Source organism: Erpetoichthys calabaricus, chromosome 7 (genome assembly GCF_900747795.2).
Source record: "Erpetoichthys calabaricus chromosome 7, fErpCal1.3, whole genome shotgun sequence".
In the NCBI taxonomy this organism is placed as follows: domain Eukaryota; kingdom Metazoa; phylum Chordata; class Cladistia; order Polypteriformes; family Polypteridae; genus Erpetoichthys; species Erpetoichthys calabaricus.
In genome coordinates this window covers 25,902,240-25,926,884 of record NC_041400.2, presented here as the reverse complement: position 1 = coordinate 25,926,884, position 24,645 = coordinate 25,902,240, and the positions used below count along the sequence as shown (strand labels likewise).

Genomic DNA, 24,645 nt, shown 5'->3' with positions numbered 1-24,645 from the left:
AATCCATATCATAACAAAAATAAAAGTTTTTTCGGTATGAACCTGTATACTGCCCAGCACCTGGTGTACGTCTTTAATTCCTAGTTGTGCAATAACCTTGACAATTACCTTTGGTTAGTTCAGTCCTGGTCTGCCCCTGTAGCTACAGGTTTTTATTCCAACCAGTTTCACAAATCAATTAATCAATCATGCTTTTAATTCATCCAGCTGTTTATTTAACAGGCCCCTTTTCTTTTATTTTGAATTCAGTAAAGTGTGCTAGTCTGATATTTATATTTAAATTTATTTCACAAATGTATATTTTTTCCATTGCTTTAAATGCTTTAAGTTTCTTGTACAGTTTTCCATGGTGTTTGTTTCCTTAATTGTGCCCATATACTGGCAATTAGTGATGAGCAGTTACTTCAGTGTGATAATCATTTCACAAAAGTGCATAGCCTTATAGTTTTTTGGGCGTACGTATACTGGTCTGAAACATATGTTTATCGACGAGATAGCTTCTGTGTTTCCCAGTCAATTAGTTCTCTCATCTGACAATAAGTCAGTCTTTTTTTTCTTTTCAGAAACTGAGCCATTGTTTGTATCATACTGATTTTGTGCTCAATTAGGTACTGGCAAGGGGCAGTTATTTATACATCTTCTGAAAGTCTGATCAGTCATGTGCCAAGCAAATGACTTGGGTCAGGAGTTGTGCATATGACTTAAAGCGATCATGGAGTGCAACCACATTCCTTAACTATAAAACGATCTAAATAGCCAAGCACAGAAGAAGCATATAACTACTAATGTATAATATATGACTCTAGGCCCCCCATTGTATCCTCTTCGGATTTCTCTACTATCTATACAAACTTGTGCTGACCTTGTATCCATCTCTTATCACATTTTTCATTTTACTACATTGACTATAAAGCTAACTGAAAACCACCAAATTGTTTTGTTTACTGCACATATTTTATATAAAGTGACTACTTAGGTTCTTTTCTCTTTATGAATGTGGTCCCTGTTAGTATTTTATTATGTGTCTCTTTTACCTTTAGGCTTCTGTGGCCTGATACAAAACATTCTGTTTGAGCTGCATATCAGTGCTTACAGACTTGCATGTATACTGTTTGTTTTCGTTGTTATTCTGTTTCCCCATTTATTATTTATGATCACCAAAGTCTTAAATATTAGTGTGTGTATGTAGGGTATAACATTTAGTCTATTAAATATGGAGCTGTTATCATTTATTATTTACCTGCAATTAAGCTAGCTTGACTGAACCAAGAAGAACTGGGTAAAGCAAGCTAGAAAGCAGAGACAAAGAAAAGGCATCCAAATGAGAAAAACGAAATGGCTACTGACCCCCGCTGTGCAACATTTTTCTGGTCAGCATTCAGTCACTGGATAGCAAACTAAGTAACATTAAAGCAAGACTGACATCATGAGGACATAATAAAAAGTGTTGAGTTTTTCATTTCTCAAAAACATGGTTAAACCTTAAGACACCAGATACTGCCTCATGAACCAGACTGAATCATCAGTTAAAGGTAGAGGAGTTGGTTTGTCTTTTATAGTATGCAATACGTGGTACAAGAAAGTTAAATTAATTTTAATAATTACTAACTTGATCTGGAGTATGTAAAGTGTACCCGTCTTACCCTCCGAGTGATATCTGCAGCTTTTTTCTGATTACCCTCTGCATCCCTCCACATGCCAACACCAATATTGTACTGAGGAATCTTTACAGCGCTATGATAAGGTTTACATTCTGGGCATGTTATTTATTGTTGCTTGGGACATTATAGGATTTACAGACGGTCACAGATTGCAAACTAAAGCGTAATCCAGTCACATTCACATTTTCTCTCCCAGATAAATTTAACACTTTTTGCACCAACTTTGATTGTGCTAGCAATCTACTTTCCCTATGGTTGCTATCAATGTGACATGATTCATTCTGTACTTTTTTGGATGACCTAAGAAGAATTTTTAAACAAGTCCACAGTGTCCATTGGGCATCCAATCCAGATGGAGAATCACAGTGTATTTAAAAACATGTAGCAGCCAAATTAGCTGTCATTTTTCACATCTTTAATATTTTACTATGAAAAACCTTGGTCCACACCTACTTCAAAAAGACAGTCTTAGTGACTACAGACCAGGGGCATTCACTCACTACCTCTGGAATGTTATGCTTTAAGAGAGTAGTCCTGGGCCATGTTAAATGTACTCTTCCAGACAGTTTGGAACACCTCAGTTGGTATATTATCAAAACTCTAATATGTCATACAATCATGTTATACCTCATTTTTAAAAATTACCTATATGAGATTTATTTATTTTTTTATTTATTATTAAACTATTTATGGATTGTAGCTTAGTGACACCCTGATTGGCTGGATTTTGCAGTTCCTAACTGAGAAACGCTAGCATGCCCAGGTTGTCACGATCACTGTTCATTAACACAGGAACACCACAGGGTAGAAGTGTGCACCATTGCTGGCTGTGTGCAATGATGTCATAAAAAATCTGTAATATTAGCAATGCCTGAAAATACAAGAGTGCTACCAAAGCACAGAATTAAACTTGTTTCAAATACAGGAATTGGCCTCTAACATGGTGATTGGTTAGAACAAAAAAACTAATACTACTGCATCCTGCCAGAATTAATTTAGTACCATAGGACAACGCTGAATTTCTTTAAGAATTCCTTCTTCAGTCCATAGTGTTAGAATCTAGTAACATTCAGTGTTCTAAGTAGTTCAAACTGTTTTGTTTTTTGTGACTTCTCTTTTGTCCCCAATTAAGAGAAAGTTAAAAGACATTAACCTCCTTGGTGTGACTTAGCTCGGAGTTCTATACAATTACAGTTAAACCTGAGTCATGCTTAGGGTAATGTGTAATGACATACATTATAGTGTTAAGCCTGAATAACTCACAGGATGGTATTCTGTTGCCATCTACCAGATAAAATTATATCATGCTGCCCAAAAAAAAAAGTATTTCTGTGCTTTCTGCCACTTTATGGTAACTATAAGGTAAGTCATCAAGATTCGTAAATTGGGGCAAAACCTCCAACAAAAAACACAGTGGCACAGTGAACCATTGATCAAATCAAGTGATAGTGATAACAATGTTTATTGGTCATCCAGCTTTGACACAGAAAGTGAAATTGAAGCATGATACTGCACCATACGACTGAACTACTGTGTTATGCTTAGTGAATTCGGTTGCATAAAGCTTTACTGTAGTGTGACAGTAGCTGAGTGACAAAAAGGCAAAATAATTGCAATCACGTGCAAGGACAAAGCAAGACAAGATCTCTCTAAGCACTGTTCACAATATACCAACTGTTAGTTTTCGTCTCAGGAGAAATGTGAAAGTCCCTAAGTCTTGTTCTTTGGTAGCCTGCAATAACACAAGGAGTGCATCGATTGTGTAGGTTAGGCAAGCAACAGAAAAAAAAAGCAAGAAAAGTGTGCGGAGAAACACACTTCTTCTGTCCCGATTGCAATATCAAGCTGTGCGTTGTTGACTGTCTCAAAACATATCATACAAAGGATGTGTACTAAATCTGCATCAGTACAGCAGTAGACACTACACATGCCTTTTCCACTGTATTTATGTCAATGTTTAGTATTTGTATGTTTCTGTTATACATAATAAACTGGGATTAAACTGAAAGAAAATCTTCTTTTCTATTTAGGTACAACATTGTACTTCCAGCCTGGCCTTCTCTATGGTGGGCAGGTGGAACATGACTGCTGTCCAGAGCGATCAATTGGCTACTACTTAGAGGTGCTAATAGCATTGGCTCCATTTATGAAAAATTCTCTGAAAGCTACTCTAAAGGGAGTCACAAATGATCAACAAGATCCATCTGTAAGTACAGTATGAAGATTTTGGTATCCATCACTACTTTTAATGGCAAAACTTACATGAAATGTTCCTTCATTATGGCAGTATTTCCATCTTTTGAAAGTATTATTCTACAGTATCTTTGTTACATGTGGGTTCTACTTCAAATAACACTTTTTATATACAGTACAGTATGATGACATTTTCTAAGAAAAACATTTTTGAATTGTTTTACATTTAGATGAAGGGACAGTTTATTAAGTTCCTTTAGTGTGAAATGTTTGAAAATGCATCTTAACTGACCTACTTAGCCAGCAATACGCTTTCAACCTATGGAAATCAATGTTTAACAGTCCAGTGCCTTAGTCATTAGACATCATAATGAACTTGTGTTGATTCCATACAATAAACAAGTCTAATGACGAATAATGTTGATTGTTTTCATGCAGTGAACTATTTTACTGTTAACCGTTAAATGTTAAAACCAATCTTCACCGTCAGTAAACAAAGTAAATAACAAATAAATATGTGTTTTGTATTTATTTAATTAAAACCGATACTTCCAAATATCATAGTTTTCTGTCACAGTTAATTTCAGTTTAAAAAGGCAAGTGTTTTTCTCTTGAATTTAATATTACGTTTTATTTCTTTTTATAAGGAAACTGCAGACTTAGGTTTCTTAAATTTTCACACAAATATTTAAATAATGTAAGTGCTCTAGCTACCCAAACCCAACACAGATAGAGGTAGACACAAGTTCAACACAATACATTTTTTATTTTGGCTATAGGAAATGTTTTCCTCGTTTCGCACCTTCTCAGCACAGTTACAAAGCATAATATTCACAATAAAGTACTTTCTTCTCCTCGCCTTTTCTCTGTCTCAGTCTTCCTCCAGTCAGCGTCATACTCTCCCTCCCGATTCTGGCTGCCTGAGTAGTGCCCTCTGGCTCCTTTTATGTGATCCCTGGGAGTGCTTCTGGTGTCCCGTAGGATTGGTCTAGATGCATCTCAGGGTAATATGGGAGCCTGATGATGTAGGGCTCAGGAGACCCTGCAGCACTCCCTGGTGGCACTCAGAGAACCCAACTGGGCTGTACCAAACTCCAACTCACATGAAGCCCTGTGGGAGTCCATGGTGCTGCAGCAGCCCAAGAGGGGCTGCCCTGTAGCCCCCTGAGCACACTCTTTCCCCTGGTCCTTTCACTGTGGAGGTGTTCTGGCTGGTCAAAGGCCTCGGCCCTCCATCAGATTGCACAGATGAAATTACTTTAGCATATGCATGAAACAAAAGTAATGTAATCCATTCCTGCTATGCACTGCCTGTCTAAGGTTTACTGAAGTACTGTTAAATTGTACAAGTAAATTTACTTAATACTCCCAAAGGTCATTGTGCTTATTTGGCCGACTGCCTGTGAATAGTTGCTTAGTTAGTCCCAGCTTACGCCATCCTGTGTTGCATCATCTACTTTACAGAAAGATTTCACCTTTTATTTAAATGTGTTCAAAATGTGAATGATTGGGTTTGTGAAATCATACCACCCTCTAGCAAAATGATTTTGAAATTGCTCATTATTACTTTAAACAGTGCTCCTTCTGCAAGGACATCTGTGTGTATTGATGAAATTCTGATTATGCAATAATACATTGAAAGAATTGTACAATTCAGTTCTAAAGGAGTGATTTAGGAAACATCTCGGCTTTGAAATATTTCCATAATTATTTACTTGGTGGGTTTCCTTTTTGTAAAATTCTAAGTTGGGTAGATAGTCCTGGTCCTAAACCTGTTGTTGTGGCTACAGGTTTTATTGCAGTCCAGCTTTGAATTTGAGGTTATTTCCTACTTTATCTTTTATTTACTTCAACTGCTTACTTCAGATCTCACTATGAAATGTAAAGGATTTTCAGTAACGTGGATGTTTATTTCTTCATGAAATTCCAAAAGATGCTGATTGTTTTCCCACTAGTTAGTTTTTAGAACTGATTTCTCTACATATTGTTTCTCTTTAATATTCTGGGTTTCTCTGTCTTTTTTACCTTTATTTACCTGTATCTAATTAACAGTGAAGTATAAATAAAAAGCTTAGATTTCACTAGCTAGCTCTGTACTGTTTACACCCCTGAATTTCTTAAGTTATTTAAAAAGAAATTAGTTATCCACACTGGTTCACGGAAAGGTTTGTTGATTGTTCTCAGAAAGTTTATAAAAAGAAGAGTAAGCCACATCTTAATCAAAGGACAATAATTAGTGGCTAAGAGTTTTTCTTCTTTGCTGTTAGTCTTACTGTTGAATTTTCTAGCATACAATACAAAAGTACAAAAAATTTCAAGATCACAGTAACTAGTGGTTTAATATGTGTCGCAATGAACTGCAAGTGTTAAGGAAACTAATTCTTGCCAGCAGCAAATACAATGTACTAGGAACAGGGCCGGATTAAGAGCTTTGGGGGCCCGTAGCACATTTCAAATTTGGGGGCCCTTTTGGTCTGCATCATCTGAAGTTTAGATTCTGAACAGTTCAAACCGGACTAAATAATTATTTTACTCTCGATTATAATAAGAATCTTATAATATTTATGTGAATTTTATCTGTTGGGCCCCTAAAGTTTTGTTGTGTAAGAAATTTACAGTTTAAAAATGTAAAGATAATATTTTTAAAGACCAGTTTTTCAATGCTACACTTTTTCATTAAATATTGGGTCCACCATTTGGGGGCCCGTAGCATATGCTACATGTGCCTATTGGTTAATCCGGCACTGACTAGGAAGCCTTCTGGGAAGAACAATAAATAACCTTTAAATTACAAATAACTATATAAATAAATAAAACTAGCAGCACTAGATTATGCAAAAAAGTTGTACAGTAATCCCTCCTCCATCGCGGGGGTTGCGTTCCAGAGCCACCCGCGAAATAAGAAAATCCGCGAAGTAGAAACCATATGTTTATATGGTTATTTTTATATTGTCATGCTTGGGTCACAGATTTGCGCAGAAACACAGGAGGTTGTAGAGAGACAGGAAAGTTATTCAAACACTGCAAACAAACATTTGTCTCTTTTTCAAAAGTTTAAACTGTGCTCCATGACAAGACAGAGATGACAGTTCTGTCTCACAATTAAAAGAATGCAAACATATCTTCCTCTTCAAAGGAGTCAGGAGCAGAGACTGTCATAAAGGCAGAGGAAAATCAATAGGGCTGTTTGCTTTTAAGTATGCGAAGCACCGCGGCACAAAGCTGTTGAAGGCGGCAGCTCACACCCCCTCCGTCAGGAGCAGACAAAGAGAGAGAGAGACAAAGTTTGTTTTTCAATCAAAAATCAATACATGCCCTTCGAGCTTTTAAGTATGCGAAGCACCTTGCAGCATGTCATTTCAGGATCAGCTGCACAAAAGATAGCAACGTGAAGATAATCTTTCAGCATTTTTAGACGAGCGTCCGTATCGTCTAGGTGTGCGAACAGCCCCCCTGCTCAATCCCCCTACGTCAGGATCAGAGAAAGAGAAAAGTAAGTTGGGTAGCTTCTCAGCCATCTGCCAATAGCGTCCCTTGTATGAAATCAACTGGGCAAACCAACTGAGGAAGCATGTACCAGAAATTAAAAGACCCATTGTCCGCAGAAACCCGCGAAGCAGCGAAAAATCCGCGATATATATTTAAATATGCTTACATATAAAATCCGCGATGGAGTGAAGCCGCGAAAGGCGAAGCGCGATATAGCGAGGGATTACTGTAATTAGTTTTTAAAATTTTTTTAAATAATAATTTTCCCTATCTTAAGAATTGAATCTATGAAACACTGGTGCATTTGACAAATATCTCTGTCAGTGAGTGTCTGACCATCCTTCCATATTCTTTAAGTTATAATCTTTTATTTTTCCATATTTAAGCTATATGACTATTTGTTCATGCTTTGTGTTTTATTCATACAATTTAGGTATATTTTTACATTTTTGTGTTTATATTTTTACATTTCCTTATCATTAATAAGGATTTCTTGATGTTATCTCTTTTGGATCTAGAAGTTGGAGAGATCATATGCTTTGTGACAGTGTGACATTTTCAATGTTCTGTTTGTTTAAATTGCATAATGTTAATATTTAGAAAATGTATCCATCTTTTAATTATTGAATGTGCATAATCCAGTTCAAGGTTGAAAGAGCAGAATCCTAGTTCATGATTTTATCTGGCAAAAGGCAGAAACAAACCCTGGATAAGGGACCAATGAATCACAGAACATGTCTGCACATACAGGGACTGTTTGTACCACTTCCTTCAGGAAAACGGTACAGAAACATAAAAACATGTACCAGCAGACTGAAAGACTGCTTTTTCCCCAGAGCTGTGAAGTCCATCTGCCCCTCCTGATACACACACATACATCTACATCTATCTCTAACCTACCCCCCTGTAGACATGCACACGCAGTTTCCCTCGTAATCAAACACACACACTCGTATTCCTCCCCTGCAGACCCACGCACACAGATCACTGGTCTCTGTAGGCGTTCTACCTCAGGAAAAGTCTGGACTTGATTATGTTTTATTTTTGTTGTCTTTTATACTTATTATGTTTTATTATTTATAGTGTATTGTGTATTTAAGTATTCTGCTTTGAAGCCGAGTCCTACCAACAAAAATTTCGTTATGTGTATACATAATGACAATAATGAATGAATGTCTGTCTGTCGGTCGATTCTAGTGTTGGCCATTTCTGCCCATATTCAGTAGTACATACATTCCTGGCTTCCCTTTGGTAACTGAAAATCTGTTTTAATTTGGGCTGTTTTTGTTTTAACTTAACAGGTTGATGCACTAAAAGCAACTTCAATTCCTTTAATGAAAATGTTTGGAATTGATGGCGAGGGCCTAGACTTAAAGGTAAGCTACTTTTTACACATTTCTTAAATAAACCCTTGTTATTTTTCTCTTTGAATGTTTGTTATGGATCAGCACATTCAACAGACTTTTGGGTATCTTGCAGTCTTGTCTACATTATTTCTGATCTCAGCTTAGGACCTTTAAATTCTTTGCATTTAAATTGTAACGCACAATACACCTGAAATTAAAATCTTGTTCCTGACTGTATTGTGGAGAAATATAAATCTAATTTGAGCCATCTGGCATGTTTCAGAATGAAGGAGACATTTAAGTACTGTATGGAAGTACATCACTACATACATTTGCAGATTTTACTGTACAAGACTTAAACCTCAAAAACATAACAGCCTAAATGAATTAAAATATTTAAAAATAGATAAAATGACTGATAATTATCGTTGTAAGTTGTCACAGTAAAAGATAAAATCCATTGCGTAGCATAAGTATTAAGTAAAAAAAAAAAAAATTTTCAAAGTACTGAAATTCAGTTTATTTTTTAAATTTGATATTGTTTTGCTGTTTGTACATGTATTCAGTTCTCACACTTTTATATTTTTTTAGCTACCCTTTTTTTGCACCAGTAATAGCTTTAAGTATTTCATTGGTCTCTTGTTTTCGGGATCATTGTCATGCTGAAAGATTACTGTAACTATCATACAAGCAGGTACTTTTGCTGTATGTGCCTGCTATTTCAACCATTTTTCCTTATGTTTCAACATTTGTTTAAACTTTATCCGAAAGTTCTATCTTTGTCTTAAATTTAATAAATAATATTAATAATTCTTTATATAGCGCTTTTCTCACTACTAAAAGTGCTTTTATATAGTGAGTGGGGAGTCAATGTGATAATTTCTTGGCAAATTTCAGATATGCTTTCATTTTACTGTTCTTTAAGTATTGCAAGCCAGTGTTATTTAGAGCTCTTGATATGTGTGGTTGGCATAGAAATGAGTACATTAGAGGGTCTGCTCAAGTTGGATGGTTGGGCGACAAAGTCAGAGAGGCGAGATTACGCTGATTTGGACATGTGCAGAGGAGAGATGCTGAGTATATTGGGAGAAGGATGCTAAGGATAGAGCTGCCAGGGAAGAGGAAAAGAGGAAGTCCTAAGAGAAGGTTTATGGATGTGGTGAGAGAGGACATGCAGATGATGGGTGTAACAGAACAAGATACAGAGGACAGGAAGAAAGGGAAGAAGATGATGCGCTGTGGCAACCCCTAACGGGAGCCGAAAGAAGAAGAAGAAGATATGTGTGGTTGGCGCTCCTTTAAAGTGATAGTTCAGGCTTGCTATGGCTTCATATGGCGTAATATGCAGCATTTGAATGCTTTTATGTCCTGATATTTAAACCAACTGCCTCTACTGGCACATTTAAACACTTTGAAATTGGTTTGTATTGTTTTGTATTTTCCAATTTATACATTTTTATTAGTTTCTCTCTTTTACTTTAGAATGCTCCTTAGTCTTAAATGTCACAGTTGTTCTTCAGGTTCAACCCCAGAATAGTGGTTCCTTATCTGTAGTGGTCCTTATTCAGAAAATGTGAGACTTATCTAATGACTCATGGTGGCCAATTGTTAGGTAGTTCTTTTACACCAGTGTAACTTAAAGCTTCTTCAGCACATGGGATGTATACTTATGCAAAAAGCATATTTAATTTGTTTTCCTTTATACCTTTTTGTAACTTAAAGCAATGTCACATTAAAAAAAAACTAATTTTGAGTTTTCAGTGTTTTGTACTGCATGTCCTCACAATTTTGGAATCTTTTAATATCTTAAAAAATGCAGTCTAAACATCAGTGTAGGGGCCTTTATATTCCACAGGCAACTCGGCAGTGGCAGATATTCGATAGTGTTAGTAGGTTTTTAACTGGCATCACATATCATAAGCTTCAAATGCTAACAAGGGTTATAGTGCCTTTTATTGTACTCCTGGGCTAAACTGTGATTTTTTTTTTTATGTAAAGAGTCAAAATTGTTACCTAAATAGAAATGATATATTTTTGCAATAACAAAGGGTCAGAGACCAGCCAGTGTAGTACACTGAATAAGTAGATTGTATATTATATTAATACCATTTCATTAACCAAGATTCCACAGTTAATTAGAAATCATTGAATTTCTTTTATTGTAAGCATGCTAGAGTTGTAATAAATTATTATTTTGAAAATTGGTTACAGTAATCCCTCGCTATATCGCGCTTCGACTTTCGCGGCTTCACTCTATCACGGATTTTATATGTAAGCATATTTAAATATATATCGCGGATTTTTTGCTGGTTCATGCATTTCTGCGGACAATGGGTCTTTTAATTTCTGGTACATGCTTCCACAGTTGGTTTGCCCAGTTGATTTCATACAAGGGACGCTGTTGGCAGATGGCTGAGAAGCTACCCAACTTACTTTTCTCTCACTCCCTTGCTCTGACATTCTCTGCTCCTGACGGAGGGGGTGTGAGCAGGGGGGCTGTTCGCACACCTAGATGATACGGATGCTCGTCTAAAAATGCTGAAAGATTACCTTCATGTTGCTCCCTTCTGTGCAGCTGCTTTGTGAAGCGACCTGCTGCACGGTGCTTCGCATACTTAAAAGCTCGAAGGGCACGTATTGATTTTTGATTTGTTTTTATCTGTCTCTCTCTCTCTCTGACATTCTCTGCTCCTGACGGAGGGGGTGTGAGCTGCTGCCTTCATTGCAACTGCTTTGTGCCACGTTGCTTCGCATACTTAAAAGCCAAACAGCCCTATTGATTTGTTTGCTTTTCTCTCTCTCTCTCTCTGACATTCTCTGCTCCTGACACGCACTCCTTTGAAGAGGAAGATATGTTTGCATTCTTTTAATTGTGAGACGGAACTGTCATCTCTGTCTTGTCATGGAGCACAGTTTAAACTTTTGAAAAAGAGACAAATGTTTGTTTGCAGTGTTTGAATAAAGTTCCTGTCTCTCTACAACTTCCTGTGTTTCTGTGCAAATCTGTGACCCAAGCATGACAATATAAAAATAACCATATAAACATATGGTTTCTACTTCGCGGATTTTCACCTTTCGCGGAGGGTTCTGGAACGCAACCCCCGCGATCGAGGAGGGATTACTGTATTCTATGAATTTTTTTTTCAGTTGATTGATTGATAGGAATTGAAATAAAAATTACCTTTATCACCAAGATTTTTACTGCAAATTTTTTACATCATTTCTCCCTTGATGTGAGCAAGAGTTAATTATAACTCTTCTAACTACAATATAAAAAGTAAAAAAAAAGTAAAACATAACCAACTTATTTATGTTACTTAAATTGCTCCCAACAGTGACTTAAAACACACTACAGCTGAAGCTGTTACATCAGTAGCTTTAAAAAGAAAGAGTCGTAGTGCAAACATGTCCGCATGTGCTTTGCTAAGGCTGGCTCTCATTTTGGAAGTTATGTTGCCTTCAACTGAAAAGAGATGCTCAGATGGTGTTGAAGTAGCAGGGATTCATCTTTGCAGGCCTGGCCAGAGTCGGGTATCTAGCCTCATTAGTCTTCCACCAATTTAATGCATTTTCTTCTTTGGCAGCTTGTTGCTCTCCAAAGTATGTCAGGATCTAATTTCTTAAAACCTGTCTGTAGATTTCTTCAGCTTCCACATCTCTGTTATCTTCTTCACTGCTGTTTGCCAAGCCAAGGAGCGAGTCAAGTAAAGTGACAGCAGTTTTAGGTCTAGTAGCAGTGTGGCCAAGAGGCAAAACTTTTTTGCAAGGAATCAATGTTGAGAAACACCCAGTGTAATGAAGGCGCGTAAGCCGAATGCATTAAGAATTAACCAAGTGGAGCAGATGCCTTCTCGGTTAGCTGAATTCCATTTCTGCCTTCACAAACTTTCATCATTGCCTTGGGTCTGGGTGCTTTTTTGCTATGAATTTGTGCACATGTGGCTATCACTTTGTGATTTTAATGTCGGATTGTGTTGGTGCAAGGAGTGACACCTCATATAAACGCTCCTTCAATGAGTGGATGTTTTTTTGTCTAGCTCGTGCACAGTTTACACGCACAGGGCAGCATGGTTACACAGTTCTAACAGAGTGGTCGTTAACCCAAAGGTCCACAAAAAAGGACTGGTGATGAAATTTACGTCATGTGCACTTTAGCATACCCTACATACTCAACACAGTTAACAGCAACATGATCAGACTTAAAACGGGTCATTCCTCAAGCCGATGAACTGCTCAATGTATGCATTGAAAGGTATAATATATCTTGTATACTGTGACAAGCATTTGACTAACTGATGCTAAATAAAAACCATATACATCTGTTCTGACTTACCTACAAGTTCAACTTAATGGTAAGGGACAAGCCTGTATTTGAAACTGATCGATTTCAAATAATACATCTACAGCTGAACTGCTAATTCAACAGCAGTCCTAAAGTTGTCTTTAAGGTTGCTTTTACACTTGCAAAATATCATAATCAGACCAATTTAATTATCCATTATTCCTATTCCATTGTTGATAAGAATTGTACATGATGAGTGTGTGTGCCTGAGTCTGGCAGAATCACATGGTGTAAATTCTGAAAGAAAACATGCAGCAGGGGTGGAGCAGAGGACAGACTCAGGAGTGTTCTCTGGTCTGCTAAATTAAGTGTGAAAGCACCCTAATAAAGAGTGGAATGTTAGCTTACTGTGCTGAAGGCTCATCTTCACTTGCTCCCATGGGTTTACTCTTCAAGTGCTCACGCATCTGTCGTACTCCCGTGCCAAGCCAATTCTGTATTCTATATTTTACAACCAGTTGTTTTTTTGGAAGACCTTAATAGAAAGTGTTCCCTTACTTTAGACGTTTTAGGTTGCAATTTTGGAATTTCGTCTCCCTCCATCTCTGCTATATTGAAATGAACTTCTGCTGAACATGACGATGTTAGATAATTAAAATTGTTGCCAATGAATTTAATAATTGAGTTTATCGATTTTTGTCGATTAGTTGTTGCAGCCTTAATTGAAACAGAGAGGAAGTGGCGTGTTTAAGTTAAACATGTCGAGGAGTAAGGTGGAATTGAACAGTGTTGGAGTTGTGGTTTTTAAATAGCATTCCATCTAAAAAGAGGAAACCTACCTTTATACTTGCAGAAGTGAGTCCATATTAGAAGATTTGCATGCCACCCTGATCTATGAGTATGATCAAACAGTATACTTGATCTTGGGATTGTTATTCTCACAATTATTTTATTTGGGACATTTCCACCACCATTGAGATCCTATTAACTGCTTTTTAACTACATTTACTCCCTGGAATACGGACTTAAATTTGTGTTTTATTTTGTTAGTTGCTTTGTTATGTCTGTGTATTAGGTGTAGTGGGGCAAGCAAAGTGAAAGGAACTGTGTTTTGAGCAGGATTGGAATATGTGAAGGGGCAGTAGTAATCACATACAGTATGCTTGTATTGTTTCCATTTTTCCTTTTCTTACTTTCATTCTTCAATATACTTTTTTGCATGGTATACATTATCTTAGAAGACATTTAGCTTCAGATGGATTACCTGTTCTGAAGTGTAGGTGGTAAATTAATACTGAAGGTCCTGCCCCCTAAGGTAGTCTATAAATCAGTCAAGGGCAGTGCTCTGAATGCCCATTGCTTGAGCAGATCGATATGAATGTTATGTTATGTTGAAGACAGCACACCTATCCAGCAGAATTAACATACCGCATGTTCCAGAAATCACTGCTAGCAACACGTCATTTGTTACTCTCAGAAGGGCAGATTCAGTGCTATGAAATGGTCTGAATTCAGACTGAAACTTATCAAGACAGCTATTTTGATGTAAAAATAATAGCAACTGAGATAAAACACGTTTTTCAAGGATTTAGAAAAAAAAATAATGTGGAGTAGGATCAAGAACAATGGATCAAGATTAACTTTTTTAGGCAGAGGTTGAACTATTTTGTGTTTAAAATAAGATGGAACAGAACCCTTAAAAATCCTCTTTGAAGAAGGAAAAATATCCAGGGTGGAAGAATTTGGCTTCATGTGAGAGACAAGGTTACTTGACTGAAAACAGCTGTATGCAGTAATTGCAGCATTAATGATTCTGAATAACCCAAGGTCTATAATAATTATTGGAAAATATGTCGGTGAAAGATTTTGCTCTCAGTATCTTAACGGCCTCCCGATATTTTTTCAGACCGCCTCTCAGAAGAAATGTGAAGTCTGTCTTTCCACTACTTATCTGCCACCTTTCTTACAAGCCTGCCTGCCTGATAGATCAGGGAGCATCATTAAAACATAGCTGTTTCTTTTTCTTTTGTTTTGTTTTTTTATTTTCAGAGGTGCTATAGAATTCAGCATATGTAAACAGTCAAAATTAAATTGATTAACCCAATACTTAGTGCTAAAATGAGGTGGAAATATATGAGCGATATAAGTGTGGAGAAAATGATGCAGCCATTAGAGAAGTGCCAGTTAATAGAATAATTTATATAAAAAAAAAAAAGGGGGAAACCATATACCGGGAAGCTAATACAAGGAAGTAGGCATTGCAAGTTAGCATCAAACACAATAAGGCTGTAATCAGAAAATTGAGCACTGATCTGTTAAAAATATAAAACACAAACGGCTTGAAACAAAGATATCCTTTAGAATAAAATATCTGTCATTTAAAAATCTATCATTAAATGGTGTAATCTAAGCCATTTCCTTCTATTTAGGAAAAATTTGTTGGCACAAAACCCCCCGTCTCTGTCACTCTCCAAGATGAAGACTGAGAGTGCTCTTCCAAGGTATAAAATTCAGAAATCTTTATTATGTTCTGTTTATCTGTTTTTCAGATTATAAAAAGAGGAATGCCTCCTGGAGGTGGAGGGGAAGTAATTTTCACCAGTCCAGTAAGGAGGAGCCTGAAACCAGTGCAGTTTACAGATCCCGGCAAAATCAAACGCATAAGAGGTGTAGCGTATCCTTTAACAATAAAATTGGTAATCTCTGTCTGGAAAAGCTGAGCTGGAGGCCATTATATAACTAATCTTAGATCTTTCCTTTATTGAGATATATATATAATATGCATGGCATTCCCTCTCTTGCTGTAATGTATAGAAACATTGTGTATATACACATATGAAATATGTTGCGAGACACCACTGTGTGCAGCTTGAAAAGATTATAATAATTTAGAATTATAAAAAAAAACAAAAAAAAAAAAACAAGGGAGGTTTGATCGATGGGATATCAAAAGAGAAATAGCAAGAATATAAACCCTAGCCGTTACAATTGGCCTTACTCCTGTGTAGCTGTGTAGGTCCAGGAACTTCCAGTTACACTCTGTCCATATTGCATTGCCACAATCACAGAAAACTCTCTCCTATTCACTTCCTAAAGGCTCTTTAAACTGCAGCACTTCTGTCAAGTGTACCCTTGCTTTTCTTCATTTCCTGATTCTGACTTTTTAAATGTCCTATGGTTTTGAAGTGAGTTTTTTTTTTTTTAAATACCTCATTGGGGTTGCTTCTGGGGCAATCCTCACAATTACTTCTAGGGACAGAAATATCCTTTGGTAATTAGGGGCTATCCTCCCAGAACTGTCTATGGTAAGCTGGTGTTTCTACATCTTTGAGCCTTACTGTAGAGTTAATGTCTCTGGCACTGTCTGAGCAGGTGTCAGTTCCCCACCTGTATCAGACAGAAACACTGCATTGCTGCCTGATGACTTGGGTAAAGACTCTAGACCTTCTATCCATGCAAATCACAATCAGCAAATATTCCCCCCCAACCCAAACTTGCCCAACCCCAAGAAACACATCTCCACCTTGATGGCGGCTTACCCAGAGAACTATGTAGACAGGACCTCGTGTCAATAATGTGGATTCTTCTTTTTCAGTCCCGTCAAGGATTTGCTACACTTTCATTTATCTTGCCTAGTGCCAGTTTCAAACCTGGTACCTCCTTGCAGAATATTAAATTGAGTCTTTTGAGATTCCTGTTGAATTTGGATTGTATGCCTCCTCAACCAAGGGCTGTACAAGTTCAGTTAAATGTTTTCCAGAGACCTGTCATAGTCAAATACCTAAAAAAATCTGAGTATAAAGCATTATTGCTTCCACATGAAGAATCACAATCTAATGAATAAGGATAGGAAGTAGTTTATTAGACAGTTCATAATTGGGGATACATTTTGAACGCCTCGGTATATCTTGGATAACGAAGATCAATCAGAACAATGTAAGCATGGCCATTCCACAACACCGTATCACATGCATGATTTCCTGTAATTCTAAGGTTGTAGTTAGTATTTATTATAGGCCTACATATCTGGTCATTATTAGAATTAATTGATTTGTTGTTTCAGGCAGTTAATCAGGGAAAAGAGCTGATAAAAGCTGTTGATCATCCCACTTCTGTATCATGATAGTACCCTTGATAAAACTGCATTGATTGCAAAGGCTTTTGTGGATCCAATGAGATTCCACTCAGTTCTACAGATATGGTCCAGTGTGATCACTGCCTCTTCTTCAATCTGAAGGCCCACCTCTGTAGGACACCATGCTAATGATGAAGCTGTTAGGTCATCCACAGAAGAATAGTTGCACATGCAAGATGAAGCATTTTATTTAAGTGTCATAGAAAAGCTTTGTGAATGTAATAAGAGTATTATTGGCACAGGGATTATGTTGAAACATTAAGCTTATTTGCATTTACTGGTGTTTCTGTTATGGCCAGATTTAAAACTCTTTCGTAATCTTGTGTATGTATTTATCTACTGTATATGAGTGTTTATGAATATATACTGTGCAAAGGGCATAGGTACATGTGAAAAAATGGCGTAATGCTTTCAAAAGTAATGCCATGAATAGTTTTTTGTTTTTCAGTAAACTTATCAGAAAGTGTAATAAACAGAAAAATAACATAAATCACATTGTCACTGCAGTCTTAATTGCTTGTGTCTCTGCAATAAATCCAAGATTGTCTTGATGATGCAGAATTTAGGGAGCAGACAGTGGACCCATACAATCTGTTGTAGGATGCACTGTTCCTCTATGCAAATCGTTTTTTGTGATTTTTAGCTGTGTGTTTGGTGACATTATTGTGCTGCTTAATGAAGTTGGGATTGATCAGATGCCTCCTTTATGGTACTGCATGATGGATAAATATTTGCCTATTCTTCTCAACAGTGACTAGGGCAATCAATTTTGATCAAGTCACCAACTTCATTTGTGGAAACGCAGCCCCAAACCTGTGGGGAACCTTCACCGTGCTTCAGTGTTTCTCCTAGACATTCATCCATGTACTGTTTTTGAGCACTATGGCAGACAAACTGCCTTCTGTTAGAGACAAATATTTTGGTTTTTGACCCATAAGTCTAGAGCATCAGTTGACATTTTGCTGTATCCCAATTCTTGTGTTTTTTCTGGCATAGAAGAGTCATTCTGCTTCATTTCCACCTCCGCGTAATGTGTGTTTTGGTTGCAACTCTTCCATCAATGCCATATCAAATATGATTTCTCCAAACTGTAGATGGGTGTGACAAGGTCCCAGTGGTTTCCGCCTATTTTTAAGGGAAGTAGGCTTAATGTATTTCTTGTTTATTGTATTCTGGTTCAATGGCTGACCACTGATTTTTCAGTTTTCATCCTTGCCCATTTGTTTGTGCTACAACACATCTGGAAATATCTGTCTGTTGCAAAACTTCTGCCTGGACGTGACCATCATGATGCAGGATGACCAACTTGTGTCTTGTCACCATGCTTACTTTTGCCTTGGTGTAAGATTTGCAGGTTAAACCACCACATCTACTGCAATATTACCTTTTATTGTGGCTGTCCTTTGCCCAGATTTATGCAGTCTATACAGCTATTTCAGTTGTTCAGAAAGTGGTCTGTTACCATGCTAGTTTCTTTAAACGTAATAAAATGTCTTATTGTATTGCTTTACATTTTGTATGAACATTTTGAAATATTTTTTTAACTAGCTAAAGTGCCTAAGACTTTTGGGCAGTCCTTTATACATAAAGTATGCTTGTATATAATATATAGCAAACATTTTCCCACAGTTGGAGGGAAATACAGTGAACTTAAAGATGTAATTTGTTTTTGTTTCTTTATTACTTTGAATGCCTACAACACGAATACATTCAAATTTTGTAATATTTTAGGTTAAGATATTCTGAACTTCTAAAGTATGTCCTTGACTGTGATTCTAAAAGATATTCTGTCCGTGTATCCCCTCAAATAGCCAACAGAATGGTGGATTCTGCTAGAAGCATTTTGAACAAATTCATTCCAGATATATATATTTATACAGACCACATGAAAGGTGCAAACTCTGGAAAGTGAGTATGGTAAATTTCTGGAAAGTTCACATCAAACAATTATTGTAAGATGCAGTCTCTTCTGAATCATGATTAGTATATTCTTACTCATTCATTGCACGCAGTGTATAAATATTGTCTTATGAGATGTGTCAATATTTATAAGTGAGATTTTATTCTGGTATTTTTCAGTAACAAAAGCATGTAATATAATTCACTATATACTAGCTGATCATGGTGCTGGAGAGTGCCAGTGTGTTGATTAACACATGCTAGTATGAATTTCACTGTACTCTTAACACATGAAAATAGTGACCCTGTAATACATACAAGTCCGAAAGTACATATCTGGTTCATATACAAATAAGTAGAACACAAATATGCACATAGAAAAAAATATGCTGTATATACTGTATAAGCAAAGCAAAGCATGCATATACAGTATATGGCTTCCTTTTGCTACTTTAAAAGCTATTGTTTTCCTAATTAAAAATGCTGCTTCTTCAAACTGAAGCACATTAAATTGAACCATACCCTGTGAAACTGGTGTTGTGTAGGTAAAATCAGCGTGAATAAACTTATTGTTTCTTTCATTGACCTATTGGCTGGTTTTCAAGCACCTTAGCTGTATTTTTAAAGCTTTGCTTAGATCATTCATTTACAGTGAGCTAATGCTAACACTGAAAGCTGCTGAACTGACTTAAAGGAATCCTAGGAATTCTATGATGTCTTGTATTATACTACATTGAATTCATTTATTTAGCTAACTTGTTTATGTTTTTCAGTTTGGTAAGCACACATATATAGTGCTATTGTTTTTGAATTTCTGTACTTGACTGTATGATATGCCTCAGTTGTATGTTTGCTGCAGTTGAAATCACCACTTTCTCAGGCAGTGTGAGATAATGGCTAAAGTATTTAACTTTAAATGCTACTACAGCCCCGCAACAAGTTGACTTGTGTTTGTATCGTGGATGCTCTGTGCATGGAATTTACATGTTCTCCTTCAGGTGCTCTGGTTAGGTGAACTGGCATTGCTAATTTGGCCCTAGTTTGTGTGTGTATGTTAGTGTGTTCACCCTTTGATGGGTTGGTGCCCTGTCTAGAGATTGTTTCTACCTTGCACATGACGCTTGTTGGGATAGGCTCCAGCTTCCCTGTGACCCTGCTCAGGATAAGCAGGTTTGGAAATGGTTGTATGACTGGATGGGTTGATGCTCTGTTCAGTTCCTGCCTGTGACTCACTATGAGACCCTAGGCAAGTCAATTAAGCTATCTGTGCTTCAACTGTAAGAATCTATTTGTAAACGTTTGTATTCTGATCTTCTAAGGTGTCGACCAAATATACAATAACAATAATAATAAATGTTCTGTACAGTGTGTACCTCTAAATGCCTTTTTATATAAAAAAATAGGATTAGTGTTAAAGTAGGCCTGATCATTGTCCATTTGTAACAGGAAACAAGTAGGTGAAAATCAATGTTTGTGGATAAATAAAAGGAATGCTTGAAGCAAAGAATTTTGGATGTTATGTCCTCAGAGTGCAGCATTTGACAAAGGTTAACTGCACATAGTTTAAACGTATACACTGACAGATGAGGTAATATGTAATGTTTTTTCTAACATTTTCATTTTTGTTTTTAAATATTTTCAAGGTCTCCAGGATTTGGTCTGACTTTAGTAGCAGAGATGACAAATGGATCATTTCTGAGTTCAGAGATGGCATCCAACCCTCAGGGTCAAGGATCTCCCATTCTTCCGGAAGATTTGGGGAAGAATTGTGCAAAGATTTTACTTGAGGAAATTTATAGGGTAAGGAATTCAGTATCCACCTCACATTCCTAGCCAGCCATTTTATAACTGACAAAATAATCTGATGTTTTTTTTTTTTTCCGTTGAGATTTTCAATAAACTAATACCCTTTTTATATTCCATCCATCCATCCATTTTCCAACCCGCTATATTCCTAACTACAGGGTCACGGGGATCTGCTGGAGCCAATCCCAGCCAACACAGGGCACAAGGCAGGAACCAATCCTGGGCAGGGTGCCAACCCACCGCAGGACACACACACAAACACACCCACACACCAAGCACACACTAGGGCCAATTTAGAATCGCCAATCCACCTAACCTGCATGTCTTTGGACTGTGGGAGGAAACCGGAGCGCCCGGAGGAAACCCACGCAGACACGGGGAGAACATGCAAACTCCACGCAGGGAGGACCCGGGAAGCGAACCCAGGTCCCCAGATCTCCCAACTGCGAGGCAGCAGCGCTACCCACTGCGCCACCGTGCCGCCCTTTTTATATTCCATTATTTTATAAATTAAATATACATAGTGCTTTTCTAACCTACTCAGAGTGCTTTACATAAACAGTGGGGAGCCATTTTATCGACCTGAATGATATGATGGCAGCCATTCATGTTGTGCCAGTGCACTCACCACATATTAGCTAATAGATGGTGAAGGGGTGAGAGAAATAGTTGGCCACTTACAGACATGGGATTATTAGGATGCCACAATGATGGGCAATTTAGACAGGACATTGGGGAAACACCCTACTCTTTTCGAAAGATGCCACTGGATTTTTTATGACTACAGAGAATTAGTTCCTAAGGTTTATATGTAATCTGAGGGACAGTAATAGTTTATTATAGCATAGTATACCTGTCAACTTCACTAGGGCAATGGGATCCATGCACATAGCATCAATACCTCTTCCAGCAGCAACCAAAGCTTTTCCTAAATGATCACTCATCCAATCAATGGCCAAATCCAAACATGCTTAGCTTTAGGTGGATAACCTGTTCTGTGCAGTTGGTATGACGGGTAGCTTAGTAGGCAAGTGTGTTATTGACTGCAGTTTTGAGACTATAATTTTGCAAAAAATATGCAGGCACAATTTTTAAAAATAAGGGAAAACAATGAACAAGGAAAAAAATCTTTGGAAAATGATGATAATGTCTTACCATACAAAATTATTTCAGTAGAGAGAAATCCAAGTCCTAAGCTCATACCTTTCATTACACTAGGGGGCTATGCCCCCTGCTCACTTCACTCGCCAACCCCCGTGCGGGCACTACATGCTAGTCACTTCGTGGCTCTGCCGCTCCATGTTTGGAGTTACATCATGACAACACAACATATAACTGCCTGTGAATGAATAATATCTCTAATAAATAAATTGACTTTTTCGAATGTTTGGCCCTGTGATTTAATTGTCATAGTAAAAGGTATTCTAACGGGAAACTGTGAACGTTTTAATACAAATGGCATATCAAGATCTCCTAAGGTGTCTAATGTTTTCCTCGGAAGATGAACTACATAACCTTTCTCGTCACCTGTTAAAAATTTATATGTCAGAATCGCTCAACCAATTTTGAATACAACTAATCTTGTCCTATTGCATAGCACATCACTCATACATAAATTAAGCAATAACTTTATAATACATCCTTCTTTCAACAGTAATTTGGCCGGTGGAAGTCCAGACGGTGTTAACGGTTGTAGATATTCTACGGGATATTGTAAGCTGATGTTTTCATTTTCCGCACAATCACCACCAACTGTTCCAGCATAGTCTATTGATACGCATTTAACCAATTTGCCGTGTAACCGATCGTCAATTTTCATGCAAATTCGTTGGACTTCATCGTTTCTCTGTGCTAGGATTGCCTGTGTACTCATTTCTTCTGTTGATAACCCTTCAGGATGAAATTCTTCATTAAGATTTGGACATAATAAGTCTTCTTTTATTGGGAACTTAAAGTGAGGAAAACGTAAAAATTTATAAGAGCTGAGAGCACAGGAACTGTGTCTGACAAAAGCCTTCACACGAATGAGAGGTGAGAGGACCATGGGGGTGGGCTGTTATCCGTAAATGGTTGAGAGGAGGGCGGGACTTGATAAAATCTCTTGACAATATTCTCGTCTCGTGGGACTTGAAACAATCTCTTGGAAATAGTCTTGTTTCATCTCAAGATTTTTTTTTTTTTATAATAGAGAGAGACATGAAATTTTGAAGGGCACCATCAATAAGACAGCTCTCTCTGACAAGCACATGTGCGGCCACTTGAGCAACTCAAAAATTTGTTTTAAAAAATAATGATTAAAAAAATTAAATGCAAACGTTGCTTTAATTGAATTGTTTTGTATAAATTACTGTTGCAGTCTAGTTGTGAAAATTAATGCCTTGTCTTTTGTACTTCATTTTCGGCTACAGCTAGGACTTCCACTAAATTAAGGTTTAAATATTTTAATATATTTGTTGTTCTAATATATTTCAGTGTGGCCTGAGGACACATTTAAGTTTCCATATTGAGTTTGCTTTGTTGTTTGTAGATGCACATAAACACCACAAGTCTTTCACAGATGTGATAAGTGCCTTTTTATAGCATACCACTTCACAAAGGTCATTCAGACTGTCATGCTTTTTACCCCTCTGCTTTCTTTTCGATTTTACTATCAGCTGACCACCAGCTGCAATTTACGGCAAGTTTTCTGTATTATTTTAATTTTCCTGCTAATCATAGGATAAAGACAATATTTGATCTGTATCATAGAAAACAGGTAGAGAAACCTTATGAGATTTATTTTAAGAAAATGAAAAGGCACTGAATGAAATTTACAAATGCTCAAAAATTAAAAAGTAATTTATTTCAGCTATGAAAGAAAATAAGGAAGTCTTACTATTACAATTGAACATGTGGAACTTACCTTGTGGTGATCTTACCTTTAACTGAGGAACTCTAGTGAAGATTTAGCAATAGTCCATGAAACAGTGTTTTCTCTGTTAATGGGAACAGTCTTTGCTGCTTGACTACTTTTTGGATGTCTGAAAACAATAGTTGTATGTTGATTTTACTAAATGCAGAAGGAATAGTGTTCCCTCTGGTGAAGATCTCTATGAACTAGCAGGAAAGGTATTTGTGAAAGTATTGGTAAAAGGATACCCTGAGGAATGTTTCAGTTTGGGGCTGTAATCTGTACAGAAATATTTGACTACCTTTCTAATTGCATGCTTGTAGCAGTGATTTGATTTGCTCTTTGTAGTTTTCATTGCCATCTTTTTCAGAAAATTAAAAATCTTTGTGCCACATAAGGTTCCCAGCAGCCAGTCAGTATGTTGGTGCTATACATTGGTTAAGTAAAAACAATTTTCAGGGTGCACTCCTTGGAGGAGCAGTACATTTCTAATGTAGTTACTAAGTTTCTGATGCCCTGAGTAGCTGTTCATGTCTGGCTTGTGACCCGCTGGTGAATTATTTTGCACCTTTAAAATATGAGGTTCACTTTAATGTTGCGTCAAGCCTCACCAGCGCCTGTCCTCAAACTACAGAGCATATCCTATAATGCTAAATTATAAATTCTTGATCCTGAGATCCTATAAAGCAGGCTTATGATGAGCAAGAATGGTCTGGAGTTTAAATGTTCACTGTGTTTTCAAATGTGTCTGCCGGACTTTGGCAGATATTCTTGCTACAAAGGTTATTCACTAAACCATGAGTCTTTGTCAATGTTTAATTACTTTTAAGCAAATTTATTTAATAGTGTATCGTACTGTAAGCATTGCCACAAGGCATTTTACAAAAGTTTTAATGAAATTACAATATGAAAAAAATCAGGCCAAGCTTTTCATACTCAGTAGT

General features: G+C 37.0%; 1 protein-coding gene across 1 annotated transcript in view; it reads left to right on the top strand.

The window, feature by feature from the left end:
- Positions 1-24,645, top strand: part of rcl1 (RNA terminal phosphate cyclase-like 1) — a 55,855-nt gene that overhangs the window by 10,733 nt on the left and 20,477 nt on the right. Inside the window, exons 3-7 of the mRNA XM_028804940.2 lie at positions 3,692-3,867; positions 8,645-8,719; positions 15,521-15,645; positions 18,889-19,014; positions 20,649-20,805. Of these exons, the coding sequence (XP_028660773.2) occupies positions 3,692-3,867; positions 8,645-8,719; positions 15,521-15,645; positions 18,889-19,014; positions 20,649-20,805 (659 nt within the window). The remainder of the gene's footprint in view (positions 1-3,691; positions 3,868-8,644; positions 8,720-15,520; positions 15,646-18,888; positions 19,015-20,648; positions 20,806-24,645) is intronic.